At 36.2% G+C, this 14,432-nt stretch overlaps 3 protein-coding genes across 4 annotated transcripts in view; 1 reads left to right on the top strand and 2 right to left on the bottom strand.

The window, feature by feature from the left end:
* Window positions 1–2,674, top strand: part of LOC107738183 (excitatory amino acid transporter 5-like) — a 10,138-nt gene extending 7,464 nt beyond the window's left edge. Inside the window, exons 9-11 of the mRNA XM_016549910.1 lie at window positions 1,553–1,687; window positions 1,776–1,892; window positions 2,034–2,674. Coding sequence (XP_016405396.1) covers window positions 1,553–1,687; window positions 1,776–1,892; window positions 2,034–2,172 — 391 coding nt within the window. The 3' untranslated portion in view covers window positions 2,173–2,674. The remainder of the gene's footprint in view (window positions 1–1,552; window positions 1,688–1,775; window positions 1,893–2,033) is intronic.
* Window positions 2,675–4,038: 1,364 nt separating this feature from the next.
* LOC107738184 (ELAV-like protein 1) lies at window positions 4,039–11,115 on the bottom strand. 2 transcript variants are annotated; one of them, XM_016549911.1, is made up of 7 exons: window positions 11,009–11,088; window positions 9,688–9,747; window positions 7,443–7,620; window positions 6,900–7,003; window positions 6,283–6,436; window positions 5,968–6,193; window positions 4,039–5,820 (listed from the first exon to the last, which is right to left on the bottom strand). In XM_016549911.1, exons 2-7 carry the CDS (start codon window positions 9,721–9,723, stop codon window positions 5,496–5,498), a joined length of 1,023 nt encoding a protein of 340 aa, XP_016405397.1. In that variant the 5' UTR covers window positions 9,724–9,747; window positions 11,009–11,088; the 3' UTR covers window positions 4,039–5,495. The 2 variants fall into 2 exon arrangements, with proteins under 2 accessions (XP_016405397.1, XP_016405399.1); XM_016549913.1 differs by lacking the exon at window positions 9,688–9,747 and having other exon boundaries at window positions 11,009–11,115.
* A 466-nt stretch (window positions 11,116–11,581) lies between these two features.
* LOC107738185 (tetraspanin-3-like) lies at window positions 11,582–14,012 on the bottom strand. The gene is made up of 7 exons (XM_016549914.1): window positions 13,758–14,012; window positions 13,081–13,269; window positions 12,912–12,986; window positions 12,724–12,822; window positions 12,500–12,652; window positions 11,806–11,889; window positions 11,582–11,718 (listed from the first exon to the last, which is right to left on the bottom strand). The coding sequence occupies exons 1-7, from the start codon at window positions 13,812–13,814 to the stop codon at window positions 11,641–11,643; spliced, it is 735 nt and encodes a 244-aa protein (XP_016405400.1). The 5' UTR covers window positions 13,815–14,012; the 3' UTR covers window positions 11,582–11,640.
* Between the last annotated feature and the right edge of the window lie 420 nt (window positions 14,013–14,432).

Genomic DNA, 14,432 nt, shown 5'->3' with positions numbered 1-14,432 from the left:
GCGTTATGCAAATCTTCCCACACAGTGACGTAGACATGTGGGGGCATATTTAAACGAGGCGTTTTAGGAGGGCGTGGACAAGTCTTAACTTTTATAAAGAATATCTCTTTGGGTTTGAGACTTTATTCTTTGCAACTTTAGGGATCTTATCTATACACGAACAGCTTGTAACACTCCAAAGAGAAAGGACAATTTTAAATTGCATCATATGACCCCTTTAATTTATTTGATAAAAAAATATATAAAAAAATATTATTTGATGATATTGCAAAATATTACAATTAAAAAGAACTGTTTTCTATTTTAATATATATTAAATGGTAAAGTTTTCCTATGATGGCAAAGCTGAATTTTCCAGTCTTCAGTGTCACATGATCCTTCAGAAATCATTCTGATGTTAAAATTTAAAGGGATAATTCACCCAACAATGAAAATTCTGTCATTAATTACTCACCCTCATGTCGTTCCAAACCCATAAGAACTTCATTCATCATCTGAACACCAATTAAGATATTTTTCTGACCCTCCATTGACAGCAACACCACCATGTTCAAGGCCCAGAAAGGTAGTAAGGACATTGTTAAAATAGTCCATGTGACATCAGTGGTTCAACCATAATGTTATGAAGCTATGAACTGTGAGGTGTCTGTCTTCGACACATGTTCATGAGGGTACCACGACGCATGCGTGTGGTGCTGCTGACGCAGGAGCTGCCATTCTGACATAGAACGTCCATCTCTCTTAGGTCGTCATCTGCATATTCTGGTTCGAAAAGTAAGGCTGGGCAAATAATTGCAAGTCATCCTCTCTGTCGAAATCTTCAGACATGTTTACGAAGACTGTTTTGTCTGCTTGTAAACAAGGCACAGCGCATCTGGGTTCTATGTCAGAATGTATGTGTCATGGTACTCTCGTGAACGCATGGCGAAGACTGACACGGAAGATAAGAAATTTTTATTTTTGTTTTCTCGCAAAAAAAAGTATTCTCGTAGCGTATTACAGTTGAACCACTGATGTCACATGGTCTATTTTAATGATGTCCTTACTACCTTTCTGGGCCTTAAAAGAAGTAGTTCCGTTGCTGTCTAAGCAGTGTCAGAAAGCTCTCGGATTTCATCAAAAATATCTTAATTTGTCTTCCAAAGAGGAACAAAGGTCTTATGAGTTAGGAACGACATGAGGGTGAGTAATTAATGAAAGAATTTTAATTTTTGTGTGAAATAACTTTAATACTTTTACTCGCACATTAGACACATTAAATTGATTCTAATTTTAAAAATGCGCTTTTAAACTGTCTTTTAAACAAAGAATCAATTCAATTCCACACATGAGCATGAAATCAGCGTATCAGAATGATTTCTGAAGGATCATGCGACACTGAAGACTGGAGTAATGGCTGAAAATTCAGCTTTGCCATCACAGGAATACATTACATTTTAAAATATTCAAGAGAAAACATAAACTGTTATTTTAAACTAGTTACTTTGACCACTACAGTGACAAAGCACCAATGAAAGCTGCACGTCACTTGACTTTGACCATCTATTCTCAGTATCACAGCTACAGCGGCAAGTATCGGAGCAGCTGGAATCCCTCAGGCTGGTCTTGTTACCATGGTTATCGTTCTTACCTCAGTGGGTTTGCCTCCAGATGATATCTCACTTATTGTAGCTATCGACTGGATCCTGTAAGTACAATCCACTTAAATACTACAGCATATACACCACAATAAAAGTAACTCAATGAGTGTCAATCTCACGCATCGTTTTCATCAGGGACCGATTTCGAACAATGATCAATGTGCTTGGAGATGCATTAGCAGCAGGAATCATGGCTCATTTGTGCAGAAAGGACTTCCAGAAAGACATCCCATCCTCAAGCAAGTCAGAGAGTAAGATATATCCACCATGTACTCATTTACATGTCTATATTCCTAATTAGGAAATAAACAAGTATTGTACAGTAGACAATAGGCCCTGGTCAAAAGTATCCTATTTTTACAGCTGCATAATATCTGTATTTTGTGACTTGCAGCGAGATACCATGATATCATTCGGAAACCAAAGCGTGCAGAGCTTTCCCACATCTGAGGTTCCACTTCTGGCAAACAGGGACTACATCTTACAGGTGATTGAGAGGCCGACTGCCTGTTATAACCTCTGCCAAGTCTAAGTTTGACAGACGACACCAAGCAGGAGCAGAAGTTGCCTTGACTTCACAAAAACCTTCCCCCTTTTCCTCCCCTTTGTTCCACATTTGTGCCATTCTGTCTTTTTACATCACAGATGTTACCGTTAACCAAAGTGTCGCCTTTGGTGAACTTGAAAAATTTGAGAACATTTGGGTGCTTTTGACACCTTAACTTGGGGGTTTTGTAAATTATAAAAACATTTTTTTTTATGTTCATCTTCTAGAATTGCCTTAAAATGCAGTAGTTAATGACGGACCACAATAATAAAACCACATCCAAAAGGGAAACATTACACAAGTAGTAAGTCGACTGGGGCTCCAGATATGGATCATCAGTTGCCTTGTCATACAGTGTACAGTGACAACAAAATATGATTTGAAATGACTGTAAGAATAGAGATTGTGTCATGCTTCATTATGTTCTTAGTGCACAATTCCTCTGTTCAATACATCTGTTTGGATAAGTCGCTGTACATTGTCATTACCAATTGTTTATTTTCTTAATAAAAAAAGTGAAAATATTAACATTGTTATTCATACTGTAAAAGAACAGGAACTACTGGTTACTGGTTTATAATTTAAACCTAAAATGTGTGGAAAATAGTTTAAAATGGGAATCTTTCTGAAAGATTTACCCCATATTCATTTCAGTTCACTAATACCAAGACACAAATTTCCAGATTTGCAGTGATGCCCGATATTTTATTTCACATCTACATGTTAAACAGTAGCTCATAACAGATGTTCACTGTAGAATCAAAAAGTATTTCATTAAAAAATTAAGACAAACTCATCAATATCAACACATAAAACCGTACACAGTAAGCTAAATAAATAAATTCCACATATTGAGTAATCTTCCAGTATTTCCTACATAAATTAAGGCTTAAAACAAGCAACCATCCAGTAATTTCTACTTGATATTTCGTACAACTGGCATCTCTGTTGACTTGCTGGGCGATCTTTGAAACATCAGGATATCAAAAAAGATGGACAGGTAAAAGGTTGCTATAATTACTACTGATTATTACAAAATCACTTTTAAATATTGCACATATGCCAAAACGTGCACAAAAAGAGAATGCCAAGGTTAAGTGTTTCATACCAAGGACATGTAACCAACAGTGGCTGTAAAGCTGCTAATAGGTTCACATGAACCATAAAGTAACAGATGACACTGGTTGATCCAAGTATAGTAAACTGCTGCATTATTACAAACTTGACGAGATAGAATATAGTGTGTCACTGTACAAAAACAGACAATTAGGATTAAATGTAAGTCACCAATAATATAAATATATGCACACACACACACACAATACCAACCTTAAGTCTTGTAGTAGAGGGAGCATAAGAAAGTCTGTGCTGAAAATTATCAAAAATCTTACATGAGGCATCTTGGAAAATTCATGGGTTTGTCTAACTACAGGAGAACCTATGTGGGGTTTTACAAGCTGCTATCTGGAAGACCTCAGGGGAGTCAAAGCTGAGGGGCATGACTGTACAACTGTAAAGCCCTGTTCACACCAAGAACGGTAACTATAAAGAATAACGATATTAGCGTCCACACCAGCGAACGATATCGTCTGTTTTTTCTAAGCACAAGCTCATCTGCCGCATTAAATTCTCAAGCTCGTAATATAGGATGGATTCTGATTGGGTATCGGTGTTTTTATCGTTCATCAGCTGGAAAAAATTTGTTCTGAAAGTGATTCCAACGATATCGTTTCTCTGTGCCTTTATCGTTATAGCTGTGGTGTAGACTCTGCTATTCTTTAATATTGAAAACGATTTTTAGAACTATATCTTTATCGTCCTTCGTGTGAACGGGGCTTAAGACTATGAGTCAGCCTGCTGTCCTGGTTCTAGCTTCACCATTGCTCATCAGTGAGCTCTACAGCTGAAAACCTCTGGAACAAGTTGAATATGAACCACCAAGGAAGGCTAAATAAACAGCAAACCAGTGGCCAAATCAAAGTCAACTGCTGTCAGATAGCCAAGTTGTATACTTACGATTTGGTCCGATGCCTGAAATATGAATACTAAAAGCCCTCAAAATACTTGATTAAAATCATGAAATGTGGTTATCTAGTATTTCTCATGAGGTCTTTGTGGACTAAAAACTCAGTTGACCGCATCTGTAAATATGGACATGGTCTTATGTTGACTTATACCACACTGCACCTATAAATGGATAAATTAAAGAACTGATTAAAAGATAAAATAAAGAAACAAAACTAAAAGTTGAGCAAAACTAAATACAATTTAATGATTGTAAATGCCATGTGAAACAAAACGAAAGATTTCAAAAGGAACACAAAAGCAAAAAAAGAAAAGAACAAAACAAAAATATCACAAGGCAGTCTTAAAAAGTATATGCATTAGTACTGGATATCTATTTTCAAATAACCAAACTAAACTTAAAGTATGTTTTAGCCTAGAGAAACAAAATGAAAGAAAACGTAAATCATAAACATAGGATGCTGATGCTCAAATGTGATTACATTTTTACATAAATACTCGGTACCTAGTATTCAGATGTCCAAATCTTTTTGGAATATGCTTAGGGATGTGCAACCTGCACCTCTGCTGGGGGAAACTAAACCTTCTATTCATGTCTTTGGTCCTTCTTAGTTATCAGTCTATTCAGAGGGTCCCTTACAAAAAATTAACAAGTCAGTTAAAGATTTTCCCCTCACTGAACACTCCTGCTTTCTTTACAATTATGTCCCTTTCTCAATTAATCACTCAGCATGCTGCATTTAAAACTCAGATTTCAATAAACAAAAACTGTTGTGAGATGAATCGGGAGATTCCTGCCAAACCAAAAAGTGCTACATTATTGAGGGCAAAGAGGAAAAATGACATCAAATTAAGGCATCATAAATACTAAAGAGCCATGTAGGATGTAGATACTGACAAAAGAAAAACAAAAATCTGAGTTTTAAATCCAGCTTCTGGTGAATGAGGAGTCTGACCACATATGGCACATAGCGACAATATCAGGCTAACATCAGAGACACAAATTTGTATCAAATGCGAAATTGGTCAAATATTGGGATAAACCAGACAAAAAGTGTTTTGGGCGTCTAAAACACTTGCATTTGAAGCATCCAACAGCTTGAATCTTAAAAGAAACGAAAAGAAACTGTCAAACAGATGTCTAAACGAGACTTAGAAACGTGAACATTTGCAAAGACTTGATTACACTAAAAAAAATAATAGTTTTTCTTTTTCAAAACAGCCAATTTCTCTGGCTTCTCAGACAACATCGCTCTCCTTCATTTTCCTGGCAACCCTGCTTTCTACTTGTGCGACTTGCTCGTTTTGAACGACACTTGTAAAATCTTGTCCCCGAGGCGGTAGCCGTTGAGGCTGGCGATAGCCATGGCTGCCTCTTCATAGTTTGGCATGGTAACAAACCCAAATCCTTTGCACTTGTTGGTGTTGAAGTCGCGGATCACTTTGACATTTGTGACAGCACCGAAGGGCCCAAACATCTGCCACAGAATGCCCTCATCTGCATCCTGGCCCAGGTTGTAGACGAAAATACACCAGCCTGACGAGGAGTTTCCAGGCATGTTAGCGCCAGACATGCCACTCATGTGGTCCACACTCATTGGAGAGAACCTGAGGACAGGAAATCACATCTTTTAGATCAGATACGCACACAAAGTTTCACTGACTGAAAGAAATTTCATTTTTGGGTGAGAGATCAGTTTAGGAATGATGTAGTAATCAAGCAAATAGAGAAGCACAACAGCTGACTTCATTCACCTGAATCTCTGGGCCTGGTGGTGGACGGGCCCCCCGAAGCGGCGAGGCTGTGTGTGGTAAACCGGTGGAATAATTTGTGAGTTTTTCACTTGGTTGGGACTGGCAGCGAACTTTACAGTGATTGGCTCTGCAGCGCCTGGCGGCTTCTGCCCATTCAAGTCCTTAATTGCGTCCTCGGCCTCTGCTCTTTTGTCAAATCGAATAAAAGCCACACCACGAGAGAGTCCTGCAAAAAGGACAAAATGTAAGCATTTAAATGCACTCTACGACAAGTAGTGCGAAAGACTATGAAGAGAACTATGCTCATCTACTGACCTGACGCTTGATCGACGAGGACACGGGAGTTGATTATTCTGCCATAACGTGTAAACATTTCTTCGACGTCCTTCTGCGTCATTGTTTTAGGCAGCCCGCTGATGTAAAGGTTGGCATCCTTTATGGTGTCAGAGCTTGGCCTGGCATATGACACCTGTCAGGAAGAGCAAAGTTAAAAGATCAGATCTTGAAGAAACACCTCCCCTAGAGGGGAATCATTTAAAAAAATACATTAAAACAATTTAGAAACAAAATTTTGCTACTTTTTTTTCTCTCCAAATTTTTTCTAAATAAGGAAAAAAAACTAATTGTTGAAAAATGTAATTTTACCGTGTTTTTCTCCCTTAAAAATATTAAATAAAATTATTTTATAGAAATAGAAAAATTAGGAATTTTCTATACAATCCAAACAGCATTAAAGCAACCTGTAAAAACCATAGATAATAAAATTGATAAATCTAAATATTGAAAAGCCAGATAATACGGCCACAACCAAGATGCCATCAGGTCTGAGCAATTCAACAATTGAATTTGTTCTCGCTGCCTTGGTCTCAAAACTGGCGGTCTGAAGCAATGACACATGTAACTTTACACAGGAGCACCTTTTGTCACATTACCTTGATAGTTTTAGACTGTAGTCTCAGTCCATTGAGAGTACTGATTGCTCTTTCTGCATCACTAGGGTTAAGATAGTTAACAAATCCGTACCCTAAACTGTGGCCTAGAGAAAAAAAAAAGGAAAACAATAAAACAAACAAAACAAAAAAAAAAAGTTGAAACGTTCCAAATACAAAGGAAAAAAACATCCTAGTATCAAGTGGTAAACTTCTGGGGAAAAAAATTAATGCCACCAAACAAATAAATCCGCATTGACTTACATATATGTGGGAAAGGCCTCAGAAAGGAAACTAAAAATAAGTAGGTTTTTTTTTCAACACTGAAATGAAGGCTACATAATTGTAAAGAAACAATTAAGTGCGTCTGAAGTCACAAATCTTTTAAAAACTTTAGTAACATCACGGCTACAGGCAAACCCCACAAATAAATACACTGCGTCTCTAAACCAACGAAGACAAAACATTTTCTCAGATCTTCCTCTCAACATTATTTTTTTTTTGTCTGATTTGAAAGCAGTGAGCCAAGTGCTAATAAATACTTGCCTGCTACTTTGTCCCGAATAAGTTTAGCAGACTCCACCTCCCCAATGCTGCTGAAGAGACTACGCATCTCATCTTGGCTCATATTCTGAGGCAAGTAGTTGATGATGAGATTTGTTTTGGGATCTTTAGGCTCATCGGCCATGTGATCTTCGTAACCGTTCGACATGTCATAGACCTCCTGGAAATAATAAAAACAAGTTTCTGTGAAGGTTATACACAATAAAAGCAGAAATCAACATTTAATTGGACTATTTAATGCAAACTCATTGTGCACTCATTTAAAACCTGGGAAAATGCAGTAAATGGTTTTATGCTTTACTTGCTGTTGATACCTGACAGTTTTCTGCATACAGTTGTGTAAAGGGTCTCAAAATTAGGCCTAACTCTTGCTTTTCAATTACTAAAGCTGGCAAGCCAGTAATAGAATGACAATCATGCAATTAAAGAAAATTTTGTGTGTATATATATATATATATATGGGTTGTGCCGATAAGACGACAGTATCGTGTATCGACGATAGACAGAGATATCGCCTGTGGCTGATTCCTTTGACGATAGCAAGACGATTATTATTATCCGGCTAGTAATACTATCTAATTAATATAGAGAATAGGAATCAACGTCATGCCGCGTTGGATTCCGCCATGTTTTAGGTCACGCTCCGGTCAGCACACTGTGTAAACACACGCAAATCACCACAGAAAAAGCCGACCGTTTAGCTCGTTCTTTTTCCGCGTTTTACAGTATTGCGCGTTCTAACCAATCTTCACTTTCTCGCAATGAAACTAAGTAAATAATTACATAAATTAGCACGATAATATCGTGTATCGACGATCTCACAGGCTGACGATAGGACGATATGAAAATTGAGCATATCGCCCAACACTAATATATATATAATACACTACATTAACATTCCATTACCTAAAAGTGACATTTTATTGCTTTTTTGTTTTTTATTAATAATGGAATGTCCCATTAAATTTGACAAACAAACAAAAGTTTTATGGCTAATTTGTGAATTATGGGTTTATATTTTTCTCTAGGGAAGAACTAACGCAATTACAAGCATCTGTAAGACAGTTTAATCTTACAAATGCATTAGTGACACAGAAAACAGATTTTTTTTTTTTATTAATTTACATAAACTTAATTCCACATTCCCACTTTAGATGAAACAAATAAACAAAATCGTCATGCCTCCGACAAAAAGTGGAAAGAATTAACAACCTAGCCATAATAAAATATCTTCAACCAGAAACAGGGACAATATTGCATTTCAGAGCATTTTCTACCTGTTATTAAAATGTAACCTACAAAATAATACTTAATAATAATAATTTATGCATTTAGCAGACGCTTTTATCCAAAGCGACTTACAGTGCATTCAGGCTATACATTTTTTTACCAGTATGAACAAAAATGTTACAATCTGACTTTAACCAGTTTGTTCATTAACTATGAGTGATAAGAATATATACCAGGCTAAGACAGTAAAAACTAAAACAAATGTGAGCAAAAAGACCAATACAACTGTCAACAGGACTCACCGTACTGCTGTTATTTTACATGCCATGATCAACACTGCCTCCAATGGAGTCTAGCTGAAACTGCACGTGACCAATATATTTGCCACAAAAAATAAAATAAGGTAGTGTACATTAAAAAAAAGGGGTCTCAGATGTCTAACAGCACCTCATCGAGGCATTTTTGGTGAAAGATGAAGAAAATGATCACTCTGGTGACCCGTGATTATTCTGATATCGGACAGTGAGTCCCATTCATGTTAGAAGAGAGGTCTTATTGTGTATTCCACACGGGTAGCCAGTCAACCTTCAAGGCTGAAACAAACAAGCATTATTACTGACCCTCCTACAACCCAACATTGGAGGTTTTGATAAAGTGGTCTGAATCGCTCATCGACAATTCAGGTCGCTCTACTTCCATCGTGAGCTGGTCCCTACAAGCAAGGTTAAACTTGGCAGCATTTGCCAGGTCAAATACCTTCGACTGACTTTATGCAACACCTAAGAAGATGTCTAGTGCATCTAGTTAAAAGCCTACCTCAGATGAGAGCATTAAACCTTAAGTATGGCTTGCTTATCACACATGCTACAGCACTACATGGACGAAAACAGCCTACAAGCACTAAACACTACTGACTCCAGCTTACAGATTCAGTATAACGATAAATAAATGGTTTAAAATCCACATTCAGTCCCTGTTGGACGCAAAATCTACTCACTTTTAAGTATCTAACGTGTCCCCTTCTGACTGCCATGAAGAGCCGTCACAGATCCCGACTCTGAAGATACCAAAAACAAAATAAGGTAATAAAAATACACGCTGACGAGAAGGGGTGGTAGGGAAGGCAAAGGTAGGTTTGGGGGTTCAGAGCAAAATAAATAAACTAAAATAAAAGAAGGCCAAAAAGATGAGCCAACTTCTGATATAACCTGTGGAAAAAAAGAATAACAACCATCGGCCATTAAGAGTGGTGTAGATTCAGCGTGTATTTTTAGCACCTCACTTTGAGTCTGTCCTGCCTTCACACAATCTCCATGTTGATATTGCATACATGGTGTACTTGTTACATTACATATTTTATTTTTGAATGTGTTTGTTTTCATAAATGAAAAAAAAACATCAAAATTTAAAATACAATGTAAATACTACATGTGTAGTTATGAGTTTAAAAGCAAACTTTTCTGTACTGCACTATTCATAAAAGGACCATTCATCCAAACATGAAAAAAAATTTCACTTTTAATTCTTTTTAAACACAAATCAACATGTCATAAAATCTACCTAATTCTGTAAAACTATTTTCGCCTGCACAAATAATAATAATGATTAAAAAATAAAACAAAATGGCAGATTAACTTTAAACCTAAACTATGACACTTATTACAACTAATTGATAGCATAGAGGTCGAAGAACATCTGTTTAGAGGATAGTTCCGTATAATTTCCCACATTTCTTTTATTAATTCACAGCAAAAATATTTGCATTTATACAAATGTCTGATTTGGCGGTTAATCTTATTACACTTGATGTCTTAAAATGTACTACTGCCATAAATACTACACTGTTCAAGCTTTCGTAGGCTGTTGGAAAAACTGAATAAAAGACATTTGTAATTCTGCCTAGTCGTGGGGGCGTGAAATGTACAACTACCCCGCAGCAGGACATCGCTCTTCAGGTCATGCTTGTCTGGATTACCTCGCCATTGTTACGGTTTCGTATCTTAGCTACAGAACAACAACCTCGCGGCATTACACAGCATGCTTGTAAAGAATCATCGATTCAAATATAGGTCCCAGAATAAAATAGCACACAACATGAGGCCTCGTTCCCCACACACCGTCCCCATATTTTCGCGATGACTCACTCTGTAAATCCCATGCAACTCTCGAGTTCAAACTCTAGCAGGCTGCGCTTAAGGGGCCTAACCCAAATAAAGTCAGGCCTCGAACACCGAGTGGATTTATAAACGTTGCTAAATCCTAATAAACAAGTTCAATATAACAAAATCAAACGTTTAAATGTATATCTGGCGCCTTACCAACTTCAACGTCTCTCCGATTCTGCAGTAGAACGAACGCACGCGGAGCTTTAGCAAAACGTGGCTTTTTGGCGCTGCGCTCTCGTGACACAAAAAACACGCCACTAGGGAACTCTCACTCTTCCGAGCAAGCGGAAGTCTTAACCCCTCTCACTTTCATAATCCATTCAGATTCAGAACAACAATCACTAATAATAAAATCAGACGTTTTATTCGATTGTATCAGCTTTATTGTGCAAAGTAAAACGCCCTTGCTGTCCGTGCATATACAATATTCACTGAAGAACAGGTATTGTGATGAGACACTAGTTTGTAGAAATTTAAGAAGTTAACTGAATAATATATCAAAGTAATTAAGAGTGAAATATTTATATGTATATATGTGTGTGTATATATATATATATATATAGTAAGCATTGTGTTCAAACCTTTGTTCGCATCTCTGGTTCTCAGTGACCACATCTGGCTCATTAAACCCAGCGGCTGCTTCATCACTGTTGAAAACCTTGCAACTGAAATAACTTGGATTACTATTACAAAATGTTATGGCATTAATTTTTTTTTTTTTTTTTTTTTTTAAGTGCAATCATTCAGAAGAAAAGTCACAAGAATTAAATTCCATAAGTGCCTTTTTATTCTTGGTCAAGGATTCGATACTCTTGTGGGGGTTGATGCCTCATTAGCTGTGCCACTATAATCCAAGACATTACCTGAAGACAGAAAGGTCAAAGATGACGTTATAAATCTTGTAAAAGATCAGGGCATAAATGAATTATAATTCAAGTCACAGAACTCACCAGTAAAAAGAGAACCACTAAAGATGTTATAATGATGACGTGCAGTGAAAGTAGTAATTTCTTCTCAAGTATAACTTGACAACCCTAGAATAGAAAAAAAAAGTGGAATCTTGCTCAAAACACTGGCATACAAACCTAATTTAAATGAATTAACAAATGAATCTTTGTTTAGCAGTGTTGAAACCTTTTTAAAGAAATATTCAAATTTTCCATTTTTAAGATCCACTGACAGACATCTGTAACCATTATATGTTTGTATTAATATTATAGTAATTGCACAATTGTCAAGACATTTGCTTGTTTGTTTTTACACACTGAGGTACAAGATTAAATTATTTTTCTGTCGTTATTTAATTTAAAATAGCTAAAATTGCATTTAACCCATAATACTCCTTTTATGTCACAATAAAATGGAAGCAGTCTATATCTTTTTATCCATATTGTGACATACATCCAAGTGTAACAGATTATTACATTTTTACTACATTTCTCATCAGCTAAAAAAGAATTATAAATGAATGAATCATTCACAGTGAGATTTAGAAAATAAGAAAGGAATTTAGAAAATAAACAGGGTGACTTTTCATTTCATGTTAACTGTAATGAATGGTATAGCCTTCTGTAATATCAAGCAGGAAAATATTAATATTATATCTAATAAATATGGTAGCTCAAATGTAATTAGTATCTGTACCTCATTATATAGCAGCTGGGGTGAGTCTAAAGTTCCATTGCAGGAGTGAAAGTTTTTGTTGCAGCAGCTCAGAGGAACTTCGTATTTCCCACTATGATTAAACCAGGGTGTTTCCAACCAGTCTGTGTAGTTCTTAACACCACAACACCGCAACTGTAACCAAAAAGTGTAACAATCTGATTTTGCCAAACATATAGAAATCCTAGAGATTTCTGTGCAAATACCTCACGCTGAAGGGCATCCACTGCTTTGGTATCAGGATCTTGGCTGTTACCACTGTAGTTCTGAAACACATCTTTAAGGGGAGCCAAGTCTGCATCAAGCTAAAAAAAAAAAAGATGTTTCATGTCAAACCATTTTAATGTAACACACTTTACCTGCACATAGCCAAATACCATAAAATTTCAGTTACCTTCCCTTTATGAGTATATGCCAATACAGCAGTAGTACCCATAATGCACCACACAATAATGAGAAAATACACAAACTGAAAGACAAGAAATATACAAATATGAACACCACAATCTATTAAATTATTTCTTTTTAGCTAAAAAGAAAGACAAATAATTTTTCCATCTTACTAATCCGTGTCCACATGAAGGTTTTTTGTTGGACACTAAACACCCAGTGCATCCACTGATTAAGAGAATGACTCCTCCAGCAACAGCCAGCTTTGCAGGGAGAATTATATAAAGGCTGCTAAAAAACACACCGTAAACTCTGTATTTATGCAGAAAGAATGAACCACCCAGACCTGTAATTCCAGCCAGCTGTAAAAAGTGGAGAATGAAGAAGTTAAAAACTAGAGGAACCAAAACATCGCCATCGCTTGTCATGTGCCGTATGTGTCAGCAGTCATGTCATTGTTACTGATAAACTGAGGCTAGTTGTCTTTACTTTATTACAATTTCAGGGTCATTTATGAAAAACAACTTGTCCTGAGAACACAGTTCAACACTTCATTTAAAATCTACTTCAATCATAGCTTACTCTTGCCTGAATGTATGTACTGTATGCTAGAGTGATTTAAGTTTGTTCACTTGTTTATCTAACAACATCAATTATAAAAATATGCTGATATTGGAATTTGGTTTATAGAATTCTCACGCTAATATAACATTTTAGACATTCTTATGTCGTAAACCAACATACAAAGCCCCCTTTAGAGAAAAGAAAACATGCAATTATATACGTCTTTGTAACAAATGCATTCGGATTATGACAAACGAAAGAAGTGCATGATGATAACAAGACTCACCAACAAAATCAGAGAAGCAATCTTTAGCAAAATTCTGAAACCTCTTAGAGCCAACATGGCTCTGCCTTAATCGATTCGGCTGAGCGGGAGATAATCTATAAACACATATTTGAATCGCGGTTCTATCAAAGTCTCTCGGTCCAGTTCAACTTCAACAGTAGCAAACACTGATAAGAATGGGTTTAAATCGAAACCATACAAAACTGCGGAAGTGACCGACTTAACGAGTAAGCAAGCAGGGGGCACTGTACCAAACAAATAAACCATTAAAACGATGTATAAAGGGCAATGTAATTGACTTGTATGTATGTAGGCTATGTATGTATGTATGTATGTATGTATGATAGATAGATAGATAGATAGATAGATTTAGACTGGTAGATAGGTTTATAGATTTTTTATTTTTTTATTTTTTTAGGACACATGAATTAATAATAACATATTAAATAGAAGCTTAATAATAAGCTTCAAAACGCATAAAAAAGAAAACTGGTAACCAAATGATTATATAACAATTATTGTTGAAAGGGAACGCAATTGCTATATTCGCAGCATATTGTTATAAAATATTATATCTATGTTGCAATCTGATAAATGCCAAAAAATAAATGAATAAATAAAAACATCAAAGCTGTTTTTATTGGACGTCATTATTTTGCGACAAGTTGCATTTTG

The sequence above is a fragment of the Sinocyclocheilus rhinocerous genome, unplaced genomic scaffold, assembly GCF_001515625.1.
Source record: "Sinocyclocheilus rhinocerous isolate Xijiao unplaced genomic scaffold, SAMN03320098_v1.1 scaffold254, whole genome shotgun sequence".
Taxonomy (NCBI): Eukaryota; Metazoa; Chordata; class Actinopteri; order Cypriniformes; family Cyprinidae; genus Sinocyclocheilus; species Sinocyclocheilus rhinocerous.
The sequence above is the reverse complement of the archived record's forward strand: the minus strand, read 5'-3'. Positions and strand labels throughout refer to the sequence as shown.

Bases quoted from the DNA above. Each gene is read 5' to 3' on its own strand.
- LOC107738184 (XM_016549911.1), bottom strand. From the start codon at position 9,723: ATGGCAGTCAGAAGGGGACACGTTAGATACTTAAAA. The intron at 6,437-6,899 runs GTAATGTGACAA...TCTTCCTGACAG, and splicing joins TACAGTCTAAAACTATCAAG to GTGTCATATGCCAGGCCAAG. The intron at 6,194-6,282 runs GTCAGTAGATGA...TCCTTTTTGCAG, and splicing joins CCTCGTCGATCAAGCGTCAG to GACTCTCTCGTGGTGTGGCT.
- LOC107738185 (XM_016549914.1), bottom strand. From the start codon at position 13,814: ATGTTGGCTCTAAGAGGTTTCAGAATTTTGCTAAAGATTGCTTCTCTG. The intron at 12,823-12,911 runs GTAACTGAAATT...TTTTTTTTTTAG, and splicing joins CATATACTCATAAAGGGAAG to CTTGATGCAGACTTGGCTCC. The intron at 12,653-12,723 runs GTATTTGCACAG...TTTTGGTTACAG, and splicing joins TGGATGCCCTTCAGCGTGAG to TTGCGGTGTTGTGGTGTTAA.